At 40.4% G+C, this 23,876-nt stretch overlaps 1 protein-coding gene across 2 annotated transcripts in view; it reads left to right on the forward strand.

Moving 5' to 3' along the window:
* The window catches only part of CDC25C (cell division cycle 25C), a 53,022-nt gene that overhangs the window by 858 nt on the left and 28,288 nt on the right, over window positions 1-23,876 (forward strand). The window contains exons 2-9 of one of the 2 annotated variants that reach the window (XM_075209101.1): window positions 97-214; window positions 8,122-8,356; window positions 9,675-9,766; window positions 11,076-11,121; window positions 11,763-11,795; window positions 22,478-22,511; window positions 22,758-22,832; window positions 23,070-23,165. In XM_075209101.1, the coding sequence (XP_075065202.1) occupies window positions 8,163-8,356; window positions 9,675-9,766; window positions 11,076-11,121; window positions 11,763-11,795; window positions 22,478-22,511; window positions 22,758-22,832; window positions 23,070-23,165 (570 nt within the window). In that variant the 5' untranslated portion in view covers window positions 97-214; window positions 8,122-8,162. Of the gene's footprint in view, window positions 1-96; window positions 215-8,121; window positions 8,357-9,674; window positions 9,767-11,075; window positions 11,122-11,762; window positions 11,796-22,477; window positions 22,512-22,757; window positions 22,833-23,069; window positions 23,166-23,876 lie in introns of those variants that run through there. The other variant, XM_075209102.1, reaches the window with a different exon arrangement.

Raw genomic sequence — 23,876 nt, forward strand, 5'->3', positions numbered from 1 at the left:
CAAATAACATTTAATGCATTACATAATACATACTTTTTTTTTATTAATCTATATGATTCTTTGCATTTGATTGTAAGTATATTTTATTTTTTGCAGATAATCTGTGTTGGTGCCTGACATTCTGGCAATAAATATGATTCTTCAGAGCCAAAGCAAAAACACGCTTGAAGTTACCGAAAACTGGATAACAATCTGCTAGCCTTTTATCTTCTATGTAAGTTTTTGGTTTCTGCTTAAACATATTTTAAAATTATGTTTTTAGTACAATTGCCAACATACATTTAATCCTTTATTTTGCAAGCATTGAAATCATACCCCATCTAGTGATCAATTTTGGAACTTCTAAAACAGCTGACTATTGCAAACACACAGTTAGAAGTGTTTACAGGTAAAGGATAACAATTTATACGTTATTACATAAAAGTAATGCAAAATTCATGTTGTCCACCAGCTGTTTTAATTTAGCTTTTTGCATGGAACCTGTATAAACATGATATTGCAGAAATCTTATATTCGTTTTCAATAACTTTCCACCTCTCTGCAACATCTTCTGCCCATAACTTGTACAATCTCCCGTCCTGATCCGACAGTTCCACAACCCTAGCAACAAGCTTTGATAGAGTGGCTCCAGCCATTCTTCTCTGCATCAACCACTGCTATCAGAAACTGTCCTGCATTGCTTGTTTGATTACACAAATGAAGATGACGTGTCTTTTCATCAAACTCTACCGCCTGTCCCCTTGTAAATCAGCTTCCTGTGTTCATCCCATTATTTACTAATATATCTGTAGTTATCCATATTCTTAAAAACAAAAACTCCCACCTAACAGTAACATACTACAGAGCTCTGTTTTCTTTCAGATTACTGTTCCTCTTATCAACTACCATGCCAATTGAAGCTTCTTGAGGGGCTTATATACACACTCCGCATATGCTTCCATTACCACATTTCCTATTGGACCCTCTCCAGCCAGGCTTCCATTCCCAAAACTCCACTGAGGCTACACCGACTGAGACAGACAATTATTTCATCGCTGCTAAATCTAAAGGCCACTACTCTTCATATTCTCCCGGACCCAACTACTGTATTTGACAATCGACCACTCGCTTCTTAACCAAAAGTTACATTCCTTAGGTCTTCCAGACTTTGTCCTATCCTCGTTTTCATCATAGTGTGACAAATTTTACTTGACATGCAAAATTTAAGATGCAAAATTCCACTTGCGTCCAACTATAAAGCGCCCCCCCATAACCTCCTGTGATGACTATTGCAATTCCCTTCTTATTGGTCTTTTCCTTAAACAGGATTCTGTTTTGAACACAAAACATCTTTTTCCTTGTCTCACAATATTTCCCAAATCAAGCAGTACCTCTTATACTTATTATTTGTTCTCATTCGGGGTTACAGGGTGTTTTCATGCTGTACTCATTGTGTGGAATTCCCTCCCTTGTCCATCATGATTTGGTACCAATCTGTAAACGTTCAAGTGTTCCCCGAAAACTGATCAAATTCTCAAATCGCCACCTTAACCTCCTTAGGCTATTCTGTTTTATTCCTTCCATATTCAAACAATCATCTGATAACAAACCAACACCTTTTTGCCATTGCAGTCTGGCTGGGCTAATAATCTTTAGCATTTAACTTTATGTGAAAACATTTTGTCTAATAGATTGTAAACTTGCAAGCAGGTCCCTCTTAAATGCATGTTCACTCCCATTAAAAAAAACTGCAGTGCGTTATGTGGCTTTTGATTACTTTTTTTTCTTCTGTTTCTTTAGATCTAGTTTTCTCTTATTGGGGTGACACAGCAAAACATAGGGGTATTGCTGGTGGTCCTGGGAGTCAGGCACTTAAACAGTTAAATCTGTGAGTGTACCTCCACCCCTGCTATGCCCCTCCCACAGGAGGAGTACTCAGTTTCGTTTTAGTGGCCTCAGGAGTTGGGCATGCTTTCCAGGATATATATATATATATATATATGTGTGTGTGTATTTCATCATGACTGACAAAGGGACCTTTAAGAAGGCAACTGCTGCAAGGTCTGTTACGCATTATGATTGTAAAAAATGTAGCTCAAAACTATCTTGTGGTCAGTCTTCGGCTTGTGATGCAGAGATTTGGGAGCACAGACAGATTCAGTCTGTGTCTGCGCCCGCAGAGGAACCTGCTTGGCTGCATCCGTTGACATTGACCTTAGCAGACCTCAGAAGGGTAATATCACACTGTGAGGTGGGTCAATCTTCAGCTTCTAATTCTGCATCAGTCAGGTTCACAATCTGGACAGGCCTCTACAGAGATGTTCTTTGGCCCAAACTAGCGGATTCGGCCCAGGGTTTGGTTAAAGCCACTTCCTCATTGGAACACCTTTTGAGTGGTGCTAGAAAACCATCTCATAAGCGTCAAATATCACATGAGATTAGAGTAGCAGACTCTATTTCAGATATCTCATTGGATGAGGAAGGAGAGTTTGATACAGATTCTGGTGAAGAGGAATCGGTTATTCTGGATGACACATCCACGGTTATAGGAATTAAGGATTTGGTACTGTGAGTTAGACAAACTTTAGGTTTTGCCAACCCAGAGGTTTCACATGGTGCTGGTTTCTCACTTTTTAAAAGACAGATGAAACTGCTTATTGCCCTTCCTCCTTCTCCTCAATTAATGGATATGATTGCGGCGACATGGAACAAACCCAAAAGCCGTTTTCACATGCCGGGAAAATTTAGAATCCTCTACCGGTAAAAGACTCTTAAAAGTGGGACACTCTCCCAAAAGTAGACACCCCACCCCCCCCCCCCCCCCCGCCCCCCCCATAGCTAGGTTGACCTGAACCACTACCTTGCCAGTGAAGGAGAGAGTTTCACTTAAAGATACCACAGACAAGAAATGTGATTTGTTAGTACCAGCGGCTTCATATGCCGAACAGAGCAATTTTTAGACCTGGTATGTCTGTAACCTGTGTAAATAAGTCCATTCAATCTTGGGCAGAGCAGCTAGCTAAAGGAATCTGAGATGGTTCTCCTGCAGATGAATTATTAATTTGACAGACCATATCAGAGAGGCTTCTGACTTCATGGGTCAGGTTTCTCTGGATGTTAGCTCTATTACCGCAAAGCTTTCGGCAAACATTATAGCTGCTAGATGCTCCTTGTGGCTGCGATCTTGGTCCGCGGACACAGATTGTAAATGCACACTGGATGCAGTCCCATTTGATGGAGTATCCCTATTTGGAGATAGCTTTTACCAGCTCATATCTGAAGCAATATATAGGGATATATCATAGCCCTGACCCATTTTCCTCGCAACTGATATTTCACCTTTGGCCTCCAAACTGTGGACTCCGATGCAGGGCTCTGCAAGTAGTGATCCACAACCTGTTGGAGTCAGAGGTGATTATTCAAGTTTCACCAGTAGAAAAAGGTTTGGGGTTTTACTCCAACCTCTTCCTTGTCCCAAAGCTGGATGGCTCTTTCAAACCAATCCTAAATTTAAAATCTCAGGCCCTGAGTCATTAAGGAGAGCAAAGCATAAAGGAGTAACTTTTTGCCTGGCAAAACCATGTTGCTTTGGAGGGGAAGGGGAGGTAAATTTAAAATGTGGGGACAGATTTATAGTTGGGGTAGGGCATGTCCTAGATCAACTTTAAATTTCAGTCTAAAAATATAGCTATCAAGTATGTGTGCTACATGAAAAAACAGCCAGCATTTAACTTATGTGCAAAATAATAAACTCATTTGCACCTCTTGCATTGTAACATGGTTTGTCCCGGAGAACATTTACTCCTTTTTTTTTTTTTTGTCTTACTCTCCTTAATGACTCAGGTCCTCAATCTTCAGGTCAGAGTACTAAAGTTTAAAATGGAGTCCCTCAGGTCGATCATTGCGAGCATGGAACAGGGAGAATTCTTGGCTTCCCTGGACATAAAGGACTTGTATCTTCGTGTTCCTATATGGCAGGGACATCAACGTTTACAAGATTTGCAATACCAGACGACCATTGCCAGTTCAGGGCGTTACCCTCTGGTCTAGCTACCGCATAAAGGGTTTTTACCAAGGTGATGGCAGTCATGGCGTCCAGTGTCCGCTCTCAGGGTATCGCAGTAATACTTTACTTGGACTATCTTCTTGTCAAAGCCTCCGTCTTACAAAATTCTATCCCAGGATCTTCAAACAACCATATCCTTCTTGGAGGCTCATAGTTGGATAATCGCCCGAAGTTCTCCCTAATACCAGTGCAAACAATGTGCTTTCTAGGCCTGAATTTCGATACCAGGTGTCAGAAGCTATTTCTACTGCAGGACAAGATTCACTCACTGCAGAAAAAAATTAGGGAACTCTTGAAAAGAAAAGTCTCTCTCCGTAGCTCTATGAAACTGCTGGGCACAATGGTTTCAGTATTCAAAGCCGTAATCTATGCTCAGTTCCACTCGAGAGTTTTTCAGTGGGAACTACTGCGAAAATGGTCAAAGTCTCATTTGCACCTGGACAGACAGATGATCAGTCTTTCTCCTGTAAGACAGTCCCTTGCCTGGTGGCTGAACAGGTCTAGCCTCTCCAGAGGTCGATCCTTCCAAATATGGCGGTGGACAGTTGTCACCACAGATGCAAGTCTGTTGGGATGGGGAGGGTTCATCTTAACTCAGAGATTTCAGGGTTCGTGGGACCCTCTGGAGATGTCTCTCCCAATCAGTGTTCTGGAGCGAAGGGCCATCTACAATGTGCTAGTGCAGGCACAGGTTTTTCTGCAGGAAAAAACAGTCGGAGTGCAATCGGACAATAGGACAGAAGTCGCCTACATACACTATCATGGCGGCACTCGCAGTGCAGGGCCATGAAAGAATTCAACAGGGTAATGCTGTGGACGGAGCGACACATTCCTGTCATTTCAGCAATCTACATTCCTGGTGTGGAATACTGGGAAGCAGATTTTATCAGCCGCATCAAGGTTTACCCAGGAGAATAGTCTCTACATTAGGAAGAGTTTGATCTCCTATTTCAACGGTGGGGTTGTTCAGCGACAGATCATCATCAGTTATTTATATAGCGCCACTAATTCCGCAGCACTGTACAGAGAACTCATTCACATCAGTCCCTGCCCCATTGGAGCTTACGGTCTAAATTCCCTAACATATACATGAATACTGTGGCCCCAGACTGGCTGCGCCTAGCTTGGTACTCGAACCTTCTGGGAATGGTAATACAACCCTGATTTCGATCGCCTCTTCTTCCAGACCTACTCACTCAAGGTCCTCTTCAATGCTACTCATTAGGTCAGTTGGCTTTGACAGTGTGGCTATTGAAACCATGATTTTGACAGTTAAAGGGTTTTCTACAGTGGTTGTGAAAACCATGATCAAAGTCAGAAAGCCATCTCCTGCGAAAAATTATTACAGAATCTCGAAGACTTTGTTCTTTGGTGTGAAACGCACCAATTTCACTCGTCGCGGCTTAAACTTTCTAGGTTACTAGCCTTCCTTCAGGCAGGTTTAGTCAAGGGATTGCATTTAGCCTCCTTGATGTTGCAAGTTTCCACCCTGTCTATTTACTTCCAGCGCAAGATGGCTTTTACCAGAAGTTCACACTCTCCTACAGGGAGCGCTTCACATTCTTCCCCCATTTGTACACCTGGTGGAACCATGGAATCTGAACCTGGTTCTTCAGGCATTGGTCCAACAACCATTTGAACTTTTATATTCAACGGGTCTTCGGTATCTCACTTGGAAAGTGGCATTTCTGCTGGCAGTGTCTTCGGCACAGCAAGTATCTGAGCTGGATACTTTGTGTCGCCCCCCCCCCCCCCCTTCCTTGTTTTCCATGAGGACTGGGTGGTGCTTTGTACCAAGCCCTCCTTTTGTTCTTAGTTTTCTCAATTTCACATGAATCAAGAAACAATAGTTCCTGCTTTCGCTCCGTAGTCTAGGTCTTTAGATCAGTCCTTTACTATTGTTAGACGTGGTTAGGGCCCTTAAGTGTTCCGTAGCCCGCTCTGTGGGTTTGCACAAAACCACAGATCTTATTGTATTGTATGACGTGGTTGGCCTACCTCCAAGGTGTCTTTAGCCCGTTGGATCATTTACACCATCAAGTTGGCTTATATGAAGGCAGGTAGGCCGGTGCCAGACTTTTTGTCTGCTCACTCAACCAGGGCGGTAGGTGCCTCTTGGTATGCGCCTCATGGAGCTTCAGCTGAACAGCTGTGCAGGGCAGTTGCGTGGTCTTCTGTCCACACTTTTGTAAAATTTTACAGACCACAGGGTTTTGCGTCTCGGGATGCTAGCTTTGGCCGTAAGGTCTTGAGTGCAGCCGTGTCAGAGCAATCTCTCCCTTAGGGGCAGCTTTGGTACGTCCCCCATGTTTTGCAGTGTCCCCCAATAGGACTTAAGAGACTATAAGATTTTTGTACTCTCCTTTAAAATCCCTATTTTCATGTGTTTGGATCATGAGCATAATGTTTGTAGTCAGATTGTGGACTGGTAAGTGTTACTGGCTCAGGTGTAAGACAAAAAAAGCAAACAAACTCCTGTTCTAACATATCCAAACCCGTTTTTCTCAATGCATTCTATTGTGGAGACATAGAGACAATAGTAGGATTTCTTTCTGCTAAAAATGGCAGCCCCATGTTAGCAGTGAACAAGATTTTAATACAAATGTACTTTATAGTTGTCTTGTATGTATTGAGAAATAATAGTTTTAAATTTTCGGTCTAATGATATACCTCAGTGATTTAGTGTTCAGACATGAATGTGCCATAAGTTATGTAAAGTACTATAATATTTATAATATCTAAAGAACATGGGTACAAAGTTATTTATTTAAGGCTTAAGGAGTGAACAATGAAATGTAATCTGTGCATACAGATATTGATTAGGTTTGTGTTGTATGTATAGGTGTCAATTCTTTACTATAGTAATCTGTCTGACCAAATTTTATGAAACAAACTGTACTGTATACTACCATGTAAAGTCAATTTTCGTCGTTATAATATTGATAAGTATATTTGACTGTGCAATAAAGTTGCACTACCACCTATGAAGATATTTTCCTAAGGCGCTCCCTTTTCTCCCCCCGCCCCCCCCCCCCCCCCAAGGTGGACGTTTTAGGGTTGTCTTGCGCAGCTGTTTGTCCAATGCAACTCATACAAGCCCCAAAATCACACCAAACTCATTTTGAGACTGGCCGCCTGACAAATAGCTGTGCTTTGTAGGAACTTGTGCTCCATTCCCTTTCTGTGGCCATTAAAATCATCTGGTTTACATACAAAATAGTAGACATATTCTCAGGGACTCTTAATCCTCTTTCTTTAACATTTGGATAGTATGTGTGCAACATCATAATCTACCCACTCTGACTTTCTAATACCCTGAGGCCATTATGAGAGTGCTGGACATCCTCAACCCTGGTGCACTTTTGGGGTGCATCTATATGAGAGGGTTTCCCTTTTTTCATCCCATCCACCTCTTAAATCCAAATTAATCATCCCCCCTCCTCTTCGTTCAGTCTCTACTTCTCTGCCATTCTCTCTCATCCTTCTTTACTCCCTCGCCCACCCCTTCCACACTTTCTGCATCTGCTCATTATCATCCAATCATAAACTGTTTTGTTAAACTTATCTCAGTTTGTTGTGTCTACTTATATAATTTTATAACAACTTCTTGACCATGCCTTCTATTATGATTTTTTTTTTTTTTTTTTTTATTCATTCAATAAACAGTCTTCAAAAATAATTTAAGACCTACATCTGTCCCTACACTACATTTTCCTCCTTATTACCTTGTGTAGCAATGCTTCTCACAGTTTCTGTGGGATGAAGCACTCACTGATCATGTCCATGTGTATGGCATAGTCACAAGCAGCAGCAATTACTTACTTTTCTTTCTGTCTGCTTCTGTGTCCTGCCCCAAATGGGTTTTCCAGATGAAATATTCCCTACCTGTATCTAACTTTAAGGAAACGGATAAGAGCAAATCTATACAAATTACCATAAAATGATACCAGCAGTAAACCTACTACCAGTCTTCTACAGAGTGTATGGTTGGCATCAGTGTTTGCAGTATAGTCTCAATGTGTTTATTTTGACAACAGTGGTTTTTATAAATGTTCATATATTTATGTCCTCACTAGCCCCCCCAAGTCACTTAAAAGTGTTGAAGACAAGTGAAGTCATGGCAGAGAATCATTCCATGTCATCAGATGGCCCATCAAAGTCCTCGTCTAGTCTTAATTTCCGCACAAATTGTCGAATGGTACTAAACCTGCTGAGGGACAGAGATGCATCTGTTACATTTTCTCCAGAGCAACCTTTAACGCCGATCACTGATCTCGCTATGGGCTTCAGTAACTTGTGCACCTTCAATGGGTAAATATTACGCAAGTGTTGTGTATGTGAATGTTCTGCTGGTCCTGCATATATGACAACAGGAGTAAACAAGTTTTAGATACATTTTTTTTTTCCTGTAGGTATAAAATGCATATTTTATTTTAAAGTTGATCCCGATATTTTATAATGCAGTGTTTAAGAGTAGAGTGCCAAAATATTTATACTCCTAGCTTTCTTCCTTGTAGTGTGATCTGGATCTATTGATTTTATTTTAAAGCAACTGTGAATTAAAAAAACTAAGTCCTTTTAGCACATTTAAATATGCCATACTTTGACTATGTGACTACATTGTTAAAGATCCTCCCCCTTCCCCTAGGTTTTCCACAGCAATAATTTCATGGTGAGGCACTGTTTATATTTGTCAGCAGCTTCACATCTTGTCTGCAGTAGACTTGCATCCATGAAGTCTGGCGCTCGTGGTATTCTTAGGTCATGAACACAGTTTTTCACAGTTTTTATCTCCGTTTTATGCTGTGTTGGCTAGATTGTGAAACTTTGCAGTGTGTATGTATTTATTTTTAAATATACAATGTGGTAGTCATTGTTTTGTTGTTTTTTTTTTTTGTTTACTGTCCTCACTTGTATTACTAAGGTAACCCATTTCTTTTGTAGCATGGGATGTAGCCAGAAATGTCGACGTAAATAAACAAATGAAAACGGCAATACATTTTTTTTATTTTTTTTTTGTGTTCCCCAAACTCTCCCCCCTCCCACCCCCAACAGCTTAACCAACCCTAGTGCTGCCAGCCTAGGCTAGAGGCACTATAGCAGGGAAATCCGCAGTGTGGGGTCTCTCTGCCATAATGTCAAACCACCCCTAGGCTGTTCAGTATAGGGCTGGATTCCCTAGGGAGATCGGATCTGCAAAAAAAAAAAAAAAATTGCTTACCACAAGTACCAGCGTACCCATGGCTGCCAGGGTATGCTCGGACCTGTAGTGCACCTAGGAAAATTTGAATAAAACACACACAAGTGTTAAAATTATGTCTATTGAAATAAAAAAAACGTATACAACCCTCATTCACCCTCTTTATTGCTCACCTAGAACCAGGGTCTTCATCTATAAAAAATCCAGGGACCCCATGTTATATATGACTACTGCAGGTAAGAGGTTATTTGCACAGGAGTGTTGCATCACATATGAGGGTTTTTGTATTATGACTGTCGTCATTTCTTATTCAACCCTGTTGGATATGCATGCCTGGAAACTTTCAAAGTCGTGTTCTGCTTTGCACTCCCTTTCTGAATATTAATGCTTGTTTTGTGTCATCCTTTCCTTTCTTATTTTTTAATGCAGTGAGACCCCTAAACGTTGCTTGGATCTGTCAAATTTGAGTGGGGATGACGCTGGATTGCAAACTTTTGTGTCTCCAGTTAAAACTATGGCAGGTAAATTATTTTACTGAAACTACAATAGTAAATCAAAACTATTTTAATTGCTTCAAAAATTCAAAAAAAACAGGATAGCCTTTCTGCACAGCTAACTGATTGAGATGGGCAGCTTGTTCCTTACTGTAGCTGCCTGCCAATTCTGCTGTCTGTCCTGTAATAGTGTTTCTTATGCTGTTACTGCATGCTAGCTTTCTGGAGTACAGTGGTGCATCTTCAGTTTTTTATCTCAATAGTAAACTTGACTTTTATGATGTATTGCCATTTAGTGTTTATTAGTAGTGAAAGATAGCCTATTGTGTTACACTGCCAGCAACACAAATAAAACAGAGAATACCATGCTAAAGAGGGCTATTGATTTGCAGGTCCTAAAAAGGAACAACACTTATTAAATGATGACTGAGGAGAAGTGGTATAGTTTAGAGTTCTAGACTGGCACTTTACTGTTAATGGTTTTTAAAAAAAAACCAAAACAATTCTGTAATCTGTTTCATAAAGAACACGGATTGTTTGCTTGACTGCTTAGACTTGTGTGTGTGTGAAAATGAATTTAAGAGTAGAGTGGTATATAGTTGTTGAAGTGGTAGTCTAGGAATATCTGCAGATTGTCTACTTTTTTGGCATATTCTTTGCATTTTGTTTCAGACCTTGTACAAATTTTGCAAAATGCTGATTAATGCATCTACAATTGCCATGTTACTGGTTCTGTGTCAAACTACACCAGAACTCCTAGGGAGGGACATAGAAGTTGATCACCAGTCCATTAATAATAAAACTGTTAAGCTTGGCATTACAATTTTGCTGTAAGATTATAAGCTATGCACAACTGCTGTCTGGTAACAGTCCTAGGGGTGTATTTACTATAGCTTTTCTATAGAACTGCCGATTCCCGTCACATTTGAAGTCCTTTTTTTAAGTACATCAATTTTATAAAAGGCAAAGCCCATCAGGTTTTGTATTTAATACAATTGCCATTTGATGAAAATTATGTCAAAGCGTCAGGAATTGGTAGTTCTATGTAAATGCTGCATAGTAAATATACCTCCTAGAGTTCGATCATTACAGGGGTACATAAGTAGGGTTTTCTCTAAGCAGCAGGGGTTATCCAAAAGTGGAAGTGCTATTGGTTTCTTTTTTCTTTTTTTCTTTCATAACCATATTAAGGTATTTTGGAACGATTTGTGTAAAAATTCCTGGAATTGTCAAGTGTTTTTCACTCACTAATTCATATACTTCCTACTAAAATAGTTTTTTAAACATATTTATTTATTTTTTTTCTCGTGTGTGTGTGTGTGTGTGTGTGCTGCAGGTAAGGGAGACTCTCCAAAGCCACAGTGCGTCCAGCTTGATGACTTGTAAGTAGTCGCACAACTTTCTCCTGTCTTAAACTATACTTACCTCTGTGCCAGATACAGACTTTCTGTGTATAATATTGAAACATGCCTAAATCATGTTAAAGGCTTTCTAATGACCCGCTTCCAGTGGTGTGTTGCGTGTTCAATAAATGATCTGCTTGTGTTTTTAAAGTCATGTGAAGCATCTAAGACCATTGATCTCTAATAGAAAACAAAACAATGTTGAACAATATGGAGAACCTCTTGAATGATGGCTCAGAGACTATATTACAAACTTTTTGTTTGTATTGTGGTAGAGCTATTTTTTCACAATACTGTAGATTTTAACTAAATTAATATTGCCTGAATTGTGAAGTGTTTTTCTGTTTGTTTTTTTGTTTCTGAATATAAATTGCTGTGGCACATGTAGATGGATGGTGTGATTATGTAGATGTACACTTACATACTGGTGAAGGTTTCACACATCTTAAGTATTCAATTGGTGAAACAATTTTAGACCTGCATAGAGAAGTTTAAAGACAAATACAGTATAACAGAGATGAAGTATATATATATATAAAAAATTTTACTTTGTTTATTAACAAGCTGTAATATTAAAACATTTTACTGAAACAATTTTCTAATTATTTGTCATTGTTTAGCAGTTTTACACCAGAACCTGAAAAGATAACAAAGTAAGTATTGTTTTGTTTTCTACTGTTCATGTGTTACTTTTCTTGGTATTCACTTATTAGAAAAAAAAATAAAAATATTTGGTTAGTAACATAGTTGATGAGGTTGAAAAAAGACACCATTCCATCAAGTTCAACCTATTTTGGATCTCCTGCGATCCTGCACTTATATTTGAAATTGATCCAGAGTAAGCAACCGCTAATCTGTTTCATTTGTGAAATTCCCCCCAGACTCAATATTGCATTCCTATTTTTACCCTATATCCACTACTACCCTCCATTTTAATTAATGGTCGTATCCCTGGATACACCTTTCCTCTAAAAATTTGTCTAACCCTTTCTTAAACATATCTATTGAATCTGCCATCACAAACTTACCTGCAGGGCCATCTTTTCCATTGGGCACGATGGGCAGGGGCCCCACGGGCAAGGGGGCCCCATAGGCACGGCTCTTAATGAGAATAAATAATCCTGCAAAAAAAACCTTCAAGGGTCACTGAGCAAGTACATCTATCTATCTCTATCTCCATATATCTATATCTGTATCTGTATACATCTATATATCTATATCCACTGCTTTGCCCGGGGGCCCATAATGTTGTTAAGATGGCCCTGCTTCCCTGGCAATGAATTCCATATCTTGACTGCCCTTACTGTAAAGAACTCCTTCCTTTGCTGGTTGTGAAATTTCCTCTCCTCTAACCTTAGGGGGTGACCACGTGTCCTGTGTATAGTCCTTGGGGTAAAAAGTTCCCATGAAAGCTCTGTATTGACCCCTAATGTAGTTGTACATAGTAATCATATCTCCCCTTAGACTCCTCTTTTCTAAAGTAAACATGCCTAAACTGGCTAACCTTTCCTCATAACTTAATGACTCCATACCCTTTATCAATTTTGTCGCCTTTCCAGTTCCAAATTATCTTTTTTTATAGAGTGGTGCCCAGAACTGTACTGCATATTCAAGATGAGGTCTTACCAACGATTTATACAGTGGCAAAATTACACTGTCTTCCCTTGAATCTATGCCCCTTTTAATGCATGCCAATACTTTGTTTGCCCTTGCAGCTGCTGCTTAACATTGAGCACTATTGCGAAGTCTACTGTCTACGAGCACTCCCAAATCCTTTTCCATTATAGATTCTCATAAATTAATTCCATTTAATTTATAGATTGCGTTCTTGTTTTTGACCCCTGAATGCATAACCTTACCTTTATCTGTTAAACCTCATATTCCATTTGGCCGCCCAATCCTCCAGTTTATTTAAGTCCCTCTGTAGAGAAGCTACATCTTGCTCTGATTTTATTACTTTAGAGTTTAGTGTCATCTGCAAAAATAGAAACTTTACTCTCTAAACCATCATCAAGGTCATTAATGAATATATTAAAAAGGAGTGGCTCCAGCACGGAACCTTGAGGTACTCCACTTAAGACCTTTGACCAATTAGAAAATGTTCCATTTATCACAACTCTGTTCCCTATTCTCTAACCAGTTTTCGATCCAAGTACAAATGTTGATTCCTAGACCCAGTTCCCTAATTTTGTAAACCAACCTCTTGTGTGGCACTGTATCAAAGGCCTTTGCAAAATCTAAGTAGACCACATCTACTGTGCTGCCCTGGACTACGTTTCCACTAACTTCCTCGTAGAAACTAATTAGATTAGTTTGACATGACCTATCCCTCACAAATCTATGTTGATTCCCACTAATAATCTTGTTGTGCACCAAGTAATCCTGAATACTATCCCTTAAAATATCTTCCAGTAGTTTCCCCACTATTGATGTCAGGCTTACAGGTCTATAATTTCCTGGTTGTGATCTCGTCCCCTTGGCTAAAGGTTATAGTTAAAAATGTACACTTTCTGCCCTTTTGATGTTTGTTTCATTCACTGTTTAATATAGTTAAATTCAGTGGTCATCGTTTTAACGATGACAATAAATCCGACAAAGAGGAGGCATGCAAAAAAAAAATCTGATTTGACAAAAAAACGATTGCAATATACACAGCAGGATACTGACAGCAACTCAGTCCAAATAGACCGCTCTCCGGCAGTAGACTTTGACGTCGGTGCGACCTCCATCAATGTTAATTTAAAGCTGCAATTTCGGAACTCCGCCCGTTAACTGTTTAAATGCTTGACCTGCGGGATCCCAACATTGCTGCTTTAAATTAACATTGATGGAGGTTGCACTGACGTCAATGTCTACTGCCGAAGAGCTGTCTATTTGAACAGAGTTACTGACAGCATCCTGGTGCGATCAGAAATCTGCAGGTTCGGTTTTCAGATAAGTCTGTGTATATTGCAATCAGATTTTTTTTGTAGGCCTCCTCGGATTTATCGTCATCGTTAAAGCGTACCCAATCTGTGAAATTGCAGCACACAAATATATTAAGCCAATACATTGGTAGAAAACGTCATAAGCCTCTACAGTACAATGTTTTAGAGGTGGGTGCTGACAAGGGTAATAGGTGTATAAGCCTATAAGTCTCATCCTTAGAAAAGTCACAATCTTTTTATACATAAACATGACCTGATGCTGAGCTGGATGCATGTTGGGCATAAATTACTGCCCATAAAAATAGCGTATTTACACCAATACGCTGAGTTGTAGGCATCTCAAGATGTGTCCAAATCTACACCTGCAGCATATACACCAGGTTTACCACACACACACACACACACACACACACATACAACCAAGTCATAAGCACAATAAAAGTTTGTTAATGTGTTTTGATAGAAATGCGTCTGCTATAATTCAACAGCTATAACACTCCTCTCGTATGAATGAAAGTAGAATTTCATATGAGATTTATTTTTCTGCTGTAAATGTATTTTGAACAGTGTGATTGTGTTGCCTTTCACTTCTATTCTGTACTCTCCTATTTTATAGCAGTGTCTGCTCTGGTTCCTACCATAGGGCTTGTACACTATCATATACATATACAGTCATGGCTAAAGGTTTTGAGAATGGCATCAATATTATTTTTCACAAAGTCTGCTGCCTCAGTTTTTATGATGCCAATTTGCATGACTCCAGAATGTCAGGAAGAGTGATCAGATGAATTGCAATTAAGTACTTCATTGTCATGACAATGAACTTTATCCCAAAAATATTTCCACTGCATTTCAGCCCTGCCACAAAAGGACAAGCTGGCATCAGGTCACTTCTCTCGTTAACACAGGTGAGACTGTTGACGAGGACAAGACTGGAGACCACTCTGTCATGCTCATTAAGTTAGAATAACAGACTGGAAGCTTTAAAAGGAGGGTCGTGCTTGAAATCATTGTTCTTCCTCTGTTAACCATAGTTATGTGCAAGGAAACACGTGCAGTCATCATTGCGTTGCACAAAAAGGGCTTCACAGATTGTACCTAAATCAACCATTTATCGGATCCTCAAGTACCTCAAGGAGAGAGGTTCTATCGTTGTGAAGAAGGCTTCAGGGCGCACAAGAAAATCCAGTAAGCACCAGGACAGACTCCTAAAATTGATTTAGTTGTGGGATCGGGGCACCACCAGTGCAGAGCTTGCTCAGGAATGGCAGCAGGCAGGTCTGAGTGTATCTGCATGCACAGTAAGGCGAAGACTTTTGGAGGATGGCCTGGTGTCATGAAGGCCAGCAGAGAAGCCACTTCTCCAGGAAAAATATCAGGGACAGACTGATATTCTGCAAAAGGTACAGGGATTGGACTACTGAGGACTGGGCTAAAGTCATTTTCTCTAATGAATCCTATTCCTTTTTCAGATTGTTTGGGGCATCTGGAAAAACGCTTGTCCGGAGTAGGAAAGGCGAGTGCTATCATCAGTCCTCTGTCATGCCAACTGTAAAGCATCCTGAGACCATTCATGTGTGGTGTTATTTCTCAGCCAAGGGAGTGGTACCAAAACATCCTCAAAGAGAAACTTCTCCCAACCATCCAAGAACAGTTTGGTGACGAACAATGCCTTTTCCAGCATGATGGAGCACGTTGCCATAAGGCAAAAGTGCTAACGAAGTGGCTCAGGGATCAAAATATCAAAATTTTGGGTCCATGGCTAGGAAACTCCCCAGACCTTAATCCCATTGAGAACTTGTGGTCAATCTTCAAGAGGCAGATGGACAAACAAAAACCCACAAATTCTGGCAAACTCCAAGCATTGATTAGGCAAGAATGGGTGGCCATCAGTCAGTATGTGGCCCAGAAGTTGATTGACAGCATGCCAGAGCGAATTGCAGAGGTCTTCAAAAAGAAGGGCCAACACTGCAAATATTGACTGTTTCCATAAACTAAATGTAATTGTCAATAAAAGCGTTTGACACTTATGAAATGCTTTTAATTTTACTTCAGTATACCATAGCATATATACCATCTGACAAAAAGGTCTATAAACACTGAAGCAGCAAACTTTGTGAAAACCAATATTTGTGTCATTTTCAAAACTTTTGGCCATGACTGTATATCTGTATAGTGGTTCCATCACACACTTACATACATTTATCACTGGTTGTGTATATACTGTTAGACTACTCTGAGTGTTCTACAGTGTCTCATTTTCCTTGCTATTCTCTTTTGCATTATGTCAGAAAGAGGGACCGTTTCCATGTCCAAAGCTGCAGCAGGTTGCTCAGTGACAAAATTGTCAGATGAACAGTCAGACCCAGATGGCCTGTGCACAGCTTGTGAGTCTGAGGAACTGAGCCTACGTTCCTCAGGGGGTGCAGCTGATGTGGTGGAGCCAGTCTGGACTAGAGAACTTGTACAGTCCAGTGAGACACTAAACATTTGGGGACGGTAGGTACGAATACCTTTATTAACCCTTCTCTGGGTATACAGTCCTCAGATGCACTTCCTTCAGGACAGGCCTCTCCGTTGCTTCCTGATCTATCAGGGGTATCCTGAGAACCTTCCTGGATGCTGAATCTTTCGGTCAGTCCAGGGATAGGTGAGAGTATCTGCTTCCCTAGAGAGAATGTTACAGATCTCATCTACTGGTAGACAGTGAAAGTCACACCCTGCCCCAGGACCTGGTGGACTCTGATGCGGAACTGTCCATACAGGAGGATGGGGGAAGTACAGGGAGAGTCAGATAATGAGGATCTGTCAGCCTGGGAGGGTGACTCCTCCTGTAGGCAGGGAGTAGAAGACCTGACCTTGGCGATCAGATGGGCCCTTAATATGGAAGTTGAACAGGTGGCTCCCCAAGTGTCCCTGTTTTATCTGTCCTTTCCCCAATTTTTAGAAATTTGGGAGGAAGCCAAATAACTGTTTTCAGATGCCAAGAAGGTATCGTCTTTATCCTTTACCAGATACGAAGGTTGTGTCATGGGGCACTCAACTGAGTGTAGATGCTCCCATAACGAATTTGGTTAAGTTCGCTGCCCTCCTTCCAAGTGCTGCTACCTTAAGAGACGGCAAGAACAGGAAATGAAAAGGGATTGCGAAAGCTATTTAGCATCTGGTACTTTTCTGCACCCCATAATGGCGGCAACATGGGTTATCAAGGGGGTGGAAATATGGGCTCTCACCCTGAGTGATGGCATCCAGTAAGGTTTGGCTAGAACTGATCAGTTCCCTCTGGCGGAACATAGTAAAGATGCTGCTGATTACCTGGGAGATGCTGTTCAAGACGCAGGTTATGGTGTGTCCTGGAGTTCATTCTTGGCAGTGGCGGCCAGACGCACGCTCTGGCTCCAGTCTTGGGAGGTGGATGCAGAATCCAAAAGAGCCCTGGAGGGCCCTGTCTTACTATGGCTTAGTGTTTGGTCAGGCTTTGGAAAAGTTAATTTCTCAGGCTACTGGCAGTATAAGTTCTTATCTTTCTGTGACTGCTCCCAAAGCAAAGGGCAAACATTTTCTCCCCTTTCGCTTTGTTGGAAGATCCGGGGTTTCCTCCTCGAGAGGCCCAGTGAAGGAGACAGGCTTGGACAGAACGACATCCTGCGCCCAAGCCAATCGCAAAGCAATCTGCATGACTCTGCTTCCTCCACCAGAAACTTCGGTGGTGGGCCCTTGCCAACTGCTTTTTCAGGAGTCAGTTTGTCCGTTCTACTACAGATGCTTGGGTAAGGGATCTGGTGACCAGGGGGTAATTCCTAGACCTTGTGGGGACTTATCCACCGTGTTTCATGTCCACTCACCTTCCCAGAGATTGAATCAGGAAAGTGGCCTTCAGGGTGCCATCCAGTCCCTGGTGGTGTCAGGAGTGATTGTTCTTCAAGAGCAACAGGGTCTTGATTATTACTCGCACCTCTTCCTCATAAAGAAACCAGATTCGTCCTTCTGGCCTTTACTGAAACTAAAGACCCTCAACACCCACGTGAGTGTACCCGGTTTTCGGAGGAAATCCATTTGTTTGATCATAATTCTTAACTTCGTAAACCCATCTGGGCGGGTCACCAGTCTCCTAAGGTTTACGGTGGATCACACCCACTTCCAGTTCATGGCTCTTCCCTTTTGGTGTGGCTACAGCGAAGGTTCATGAAGGTGATGACAGTCATGGTGGTGCAGTTGAGTATGCAGGGGGTAAAGATTTATACCTCTATGACCTCCTGGGGAAAAAAGCAGTATGCCTCTCTTCAGTCCCATTTGCACCTGACAACAGACTCACTGCAATCACATGGCTGGGTCATCAACTTCAAGAAGTTCAGTCTTGTTCCTATCCAGCGCATGGTGTTCCTGGGCCTTTTGTTAGACACCAGGTGTCTGGAGGCAAGAAAACCTTCTGGCAAGATTCGAACAATTCGGCACCAGTAAGAGACATTGTGTGTCGAGCGCGTGTCCATCCATCAGTGCATGAAGCTGATGGGACACCTGGTGTCTTGTTTTGAGGCAGATGAATTTGCTGAATTTCACTCAGACCTTCCAGCAAGAGATCCTTGCAAAATGGTCAAGATCGGACCCCCCATTTGGAAATCGTTTCTCTGCCTGTGATGCGTATGTCGCCGTTGTGGTGGCTGCTGGCAGGAAATCTGTCAGGGGCATCCCTTTTCTGTGTAGGACTGGACTGTGGTGACTACAGACGCCAGCATTTTGGGCTGGGGTGCGGTTACTCTCTGTGGGCAGTCTTCAATGCGCTGGTCCAAGCTCAGTCCTGACTGCGGCATATACCTGTCCTGGATCCAGTCAGAAAACGGCTATGACCTACATCAACCACCAAGGAGGAACCAGAAGTTTCCTTGCCATGAAGATGTTTGCCATTGTCATGAAGAGGGCAGAACAACAGGTTTCGACCATATCGGCAGTCTTCATACCGAAAGTGGACAATTGGTTAGTCTTGTGGATTTATGTGGCTCGCACTGCTTTCGTTAGGATGAAAGACCTATCTTCTGGTGTTTGTATGCTGCTCATAAGCGTGGCTGTCCAGCCAGAAAATGGATGATCTCTGGTTCCTGACTTCTTTACAGCTCAATACACCAGGTCGGTCAGTGCTTCCTGGGTGGCGTGGCATGGGTCCTCGGTCGAACAGTTGTGTAAGGCAGCTACCTGGTCTTCTGTTCACACGTACATCAGTTTCACGTTTTTGCCTCAAAAATCGCCAGTTTTGGCTATAAAGATTTACACGCAGCTCAGTCTTCGCATACCACCCACCCATAGGGGCCGTTTTGGAACATCCACATGATGAGCCGTGTCCACCAACTGTATGCAAAATAAAAATAAGAATTTTTGTGCTGGCTGTAAAATTTTTCTCTTCACACAGTTGGGGGACACTGCGCTCCCACCCTTAATTGGTTCTGACTGTTCAGTTGTCTGTTCTGTTTTGTATTTGGCCCTCTCTTGTGGCTTGGTAAGTTAAATAACTGATCTGTCCAGCTGGAGAGGGCATAGAGGGGAGAGAAGCAGACAATCCAAGTTTTTAGTGCCTTACTCCACACAGCGCCCTCTATACCCCTTGGTGAGCAGTGTCCCCCAACTGTGTTAAGAGAAACAGATTTTATGCCAAGTACAAAAACCTAATTTTACACTACACAAATTGGTGAAAGTTAAAGTCTGCATCGGGCCCGATAATTATTATATACTAATAGCACAAGACAATACACACATCACTGGTGAAATTGAAAGTAATATTTCCTTAAAAAATGGATTTATCAATTAGCTAGTAGCTTTAAATAGGTATGCAAAACTCAACATTTAACCATTCAAAATCTTAAGGTCATCTTGAAATAAATCATTGCAAATGGTCCCCTAATTCATTAATTGAAATGGACATCCATATTTTAATATATGGAGATTAGACAATTGGTAGGACAAGTGTGTGTATATGTATGTGTGTATATATTATTATATACCGTATTTTTCGCTACATAAGACGCACTTTTTCCCCCCAAAAAAGTGGGGGGAAAAGTGTGTGCGTCTTATGGAGCGAATACTGCAAAAAAGAGTGCACGTTGGGGAACTTAATGATGCTGTGGGGAAGCCTGCAGCCAGATCAGAAAGCAAAGGCTGCATGGAAGGAGAGCGGGTCCAGGCAGGAAACTTACAATTCCATGGTGGCAGCGTGGAGAAGCGGGTCCCGCCCAAGAAGGTGGAGATCGTATAGAGGAGGAAGGAAGGTTGCAAGCAAGGAGTGAGTGCTGTTGCTGGCTGTGTTATCGCCGCGCTGATTGGAGAGGAGTTTGTAGTAGGTGGCGTTTCCTAGTAGACAGCGGGAACAGCAGTGCTCATGCGCATTACTCCCCATTCAACGGCTGGGCTTGTCTGAGGTACTATGAATGCTGGCTGCAGGGGGCACAATTCATTAAAAAAATAAACTTTATCACTCATTAAATCTTGATTTACCCCATACATATGATGTTCCACTTTGAGCATTAAATACGGTGTGTGATATAGATATATATATATATATATATATATATATATATATATATATATATACATACACATACACACGGCCTACCAATTGTATTACTTTGAGTATTCTACATAATATACACATTCTTATAGACATCAATGATGTGTATTTATCCCAATAACTGAGATGTAGTATTTAATGCATTATTATTAGATAACTAAGTAACACATGAATAGGAACATTTTATTAACTGCAAGTGAAAAAGTGAAACGCATGGTTTTTTTTTTTTTTTGGGTTTTTTTTTTCACTTATGTAATTTTGTAATTTAATTGACACTTTATTATTGTGGCTTCATATAACATTATAAAGGTTAGTAGGACATATTCTAGGTGGTATACCTTGTTTTATTTTTGTATAGAAAATGTCTTTTAATATTTTTTTCCAATGTTTGTAGGGAGTATTCCACAGTAAGACAACTGTTTCTAGGTTAAAACATCTTTGTTTCTATGCATATCTTATCTTATCATGGCCTGTTGCCATTATGGGGAATATTCAGATTTATTTTATTTTTTTTACGACTGCGTTAAGTCATTTTAAAGATGGTTTTGTTTTTTTGTTTTGTTTTTTTTATCATTTTCAAGTGGATTAACAATACCCGCGATTCAGTTCCATTTTTAACACTCCGTTTTTTTTTCATGAAACGGTCCTCTCGTGCTCCAGTAAAAGGTCTATTGAAAGTATAGGGAAAGTAGAGAGGCAGCCGCATTAAAATCTATTCAATTGTTTTTTTAATGCGGCGCGTTTAACAGGCCAATATGCTGTTTTATCTCGCACCTCTATTGGGGTGTGATAAAAATAAAAAACCTAAGAAAACAATTTGAAATCATGTAATAATGAAAGAAAAAAAAAAAAAAAAAAAGAAACTATGTTTATCAGTAATGCCTAACATGTAAAAGTTGATTTTCTTGTGAAAAAAATAATAAAAATCAATAATTAAAAATATTTATGTATGGTTTTTGGTACAAATATGTATGTACTAATGTGTTTTGACATGGTATAGATCATTCTATAGTAAAAAAAATATTTAAATAAAGCACTGTAATGTAGATATTATCAATTAGGGGGGGGGGGTATTCAATTGTTCGGTTTGACGGCCGAAAAACTCGCGCTCTAAAACTATTACTATTACCGAATTTCAGCTCGCAATTACCGTATGAACGGTAATAGTTTTAGAGCGCGAGTTTTTCGGCCGTCAAGCCGAACAATTGAATACCCCACTTAGAATGGTTGTGTAATGCAATAAAATGTGTGAAAATGTATTGCAATCCTTTAATTTTTTTTTTCTGTTATACATGACCGCGTTTAACTTCCCTTCACTCCCCAAAAACCTGTAAACACAATGATTCCCTCTTTTTCAATTGAATTGCACGAGTTTTCACGCTGCGTTAACTAAAACAGTCACTATAGCAGTTAAGAACTCACGGGAGTTTTTTTTTGTTTTGTTTTTTTAACGCGGTGGGAGAAAAAAAAAATTGTGGTCAATTGAACACCCCCCCCCCCCCTATGTGTGAAACTCTACATTTAGGGTAGATGCGTCCATGGAAAAGCATGATGGGCATAGGCAAAATACATTGCTCATCCATTACTTGTATGTTATTCTCCAATAATGTGTCCCTTTTTTACTACCCTATTAAAAGCTTCAAACCCTTCTGCAACTTCTCTAAACTGTTACATAGTGTCTTCCTAAATATATTGTTCATTCCTAATTGGCAACCTGTCCTTGCTTTGGACTAAGCTGCCAACAATTGTTGATATTGGATTTAACCAAAATGACTTTGTATGAGCTCACCATACCAAGTTATAATCTAAAATTCTTTTACATTACAATACTGAATTTCCTTTTCTTTAACAGAACATGCCATAAAGAGAACTTAAATCCTGTACTGGTGAGTGTGCCTTTATTTTAATACTTTAAAAGATGTTACAGTGCTGTTACTATTTGTTCTGTTTGAAACATGGAACAAAACTCTGATTAACTAGCATAGTCCTATTTTTATATACCTCTAGGCAACTAATCACTTTTACATGCAAGTGAATAATTTAGTTTGGGTACTGTTTTCTCCAGGCAATTTCCAGAACTGTGTTCTTAGTTGAAATTCAGTCCTTTTTCTTTCCTATCTCTTCACAATTAGCCACGGCTTCTATGCAGCACCCCAAGTTTTAAGAAGTGTTCTGGAGGCTACAAAAATACTAGCAATAAGGAGAATGTGAGTATATTATTTTTTTTTTTTTTAAACCATCCGTAAATTACATGGCATTCGTACAACTTGACAACCTGGTGTAAGATATTGGAGATGTTTTCAGATGCGATTATGATTTAAGAGGCAAAGAAAAGGGCTTGTACAAAACTTGTAAGAAGTTTGGTAACAGGTGCATTTCAGAATTTTTCTTTTCTTTAAATCTGTCGCCCATCGTCCCTTTCTCTGCTTTTTCTTTTTTCTTAGGAAAGTGGGCAGCTTAAGAATCCAGGTGCCCCCTGCTCTATGCTGCTTCTCCAGGAAGCAACCGATATACAATTATCTCCAACATTTGGAGTCAAGGTCAGTGTGAATTAAAATGTGTTTTGTTTTTCATTATGGAATACATTTTTAGGAATGAATATAATAGAATTAGTTCCACACCTGGAGTCCATGATATTTTTTTATGTTTTAATAAACCTTTTACTGCATTTTTTTTTTGGGTTAAAGGTTGCAGTACAGAAAGGAAGAGGGGGGGAATACACATAGTAGGGTCACTGAGTGACAGGGTAGTGCAATGGCACTCTTTACATTGTAGAGATATGATTACAGAGCATAGTTCAAATCTTTATATGACATTGTGTGGTTTATATAGAGGGTCTTTGCTGAATGCATTACCCAGATTAAACCCATCTCCTGGCTTGCCAGTGATGCAGCATAACCTAGCGGTTTTATACATTATGTATCAATCATTGCGAGTTTCTAGATGGGAAAGTGTTCAATTTCTTCCATTTGTCTCTCTGTTTAATTGAAAAGAGCAAGCATATAGAGTATGCAGTCTCAATCTAGTAATTCTTATTGATGTTTACTTTTTACTTTTTGGGGAGTGGGGGGGGGGTGTTGTGTATTTTTATCCTCCTGTTATTGTACATATTGTAGGAATGTTTTGGAACCTCCAGCTTTGTCCTATGGCTGATTCTTTATAGCTTGGAAACAACTAAAGCAATCCTTTCGGAACCTTGGAAAAGATCTATGTTACCTCCTCCCAATTGCTATACATTACTTTTGTATCTA

This window comes from Mixophyes fleayi, chromosome 4, assembly GCF_038048845.1.
Source record: "Mixophyes fleayi isolate aMixFle1 chromosome 4, aMixFle1.hap1, whole genome shotgun sequence".
NCBI lineage: Eukaryota > Metazoa > Chordata > Amphibia > Anura > Limnodynastidae > Mixophyes > Mixophyes fleayi.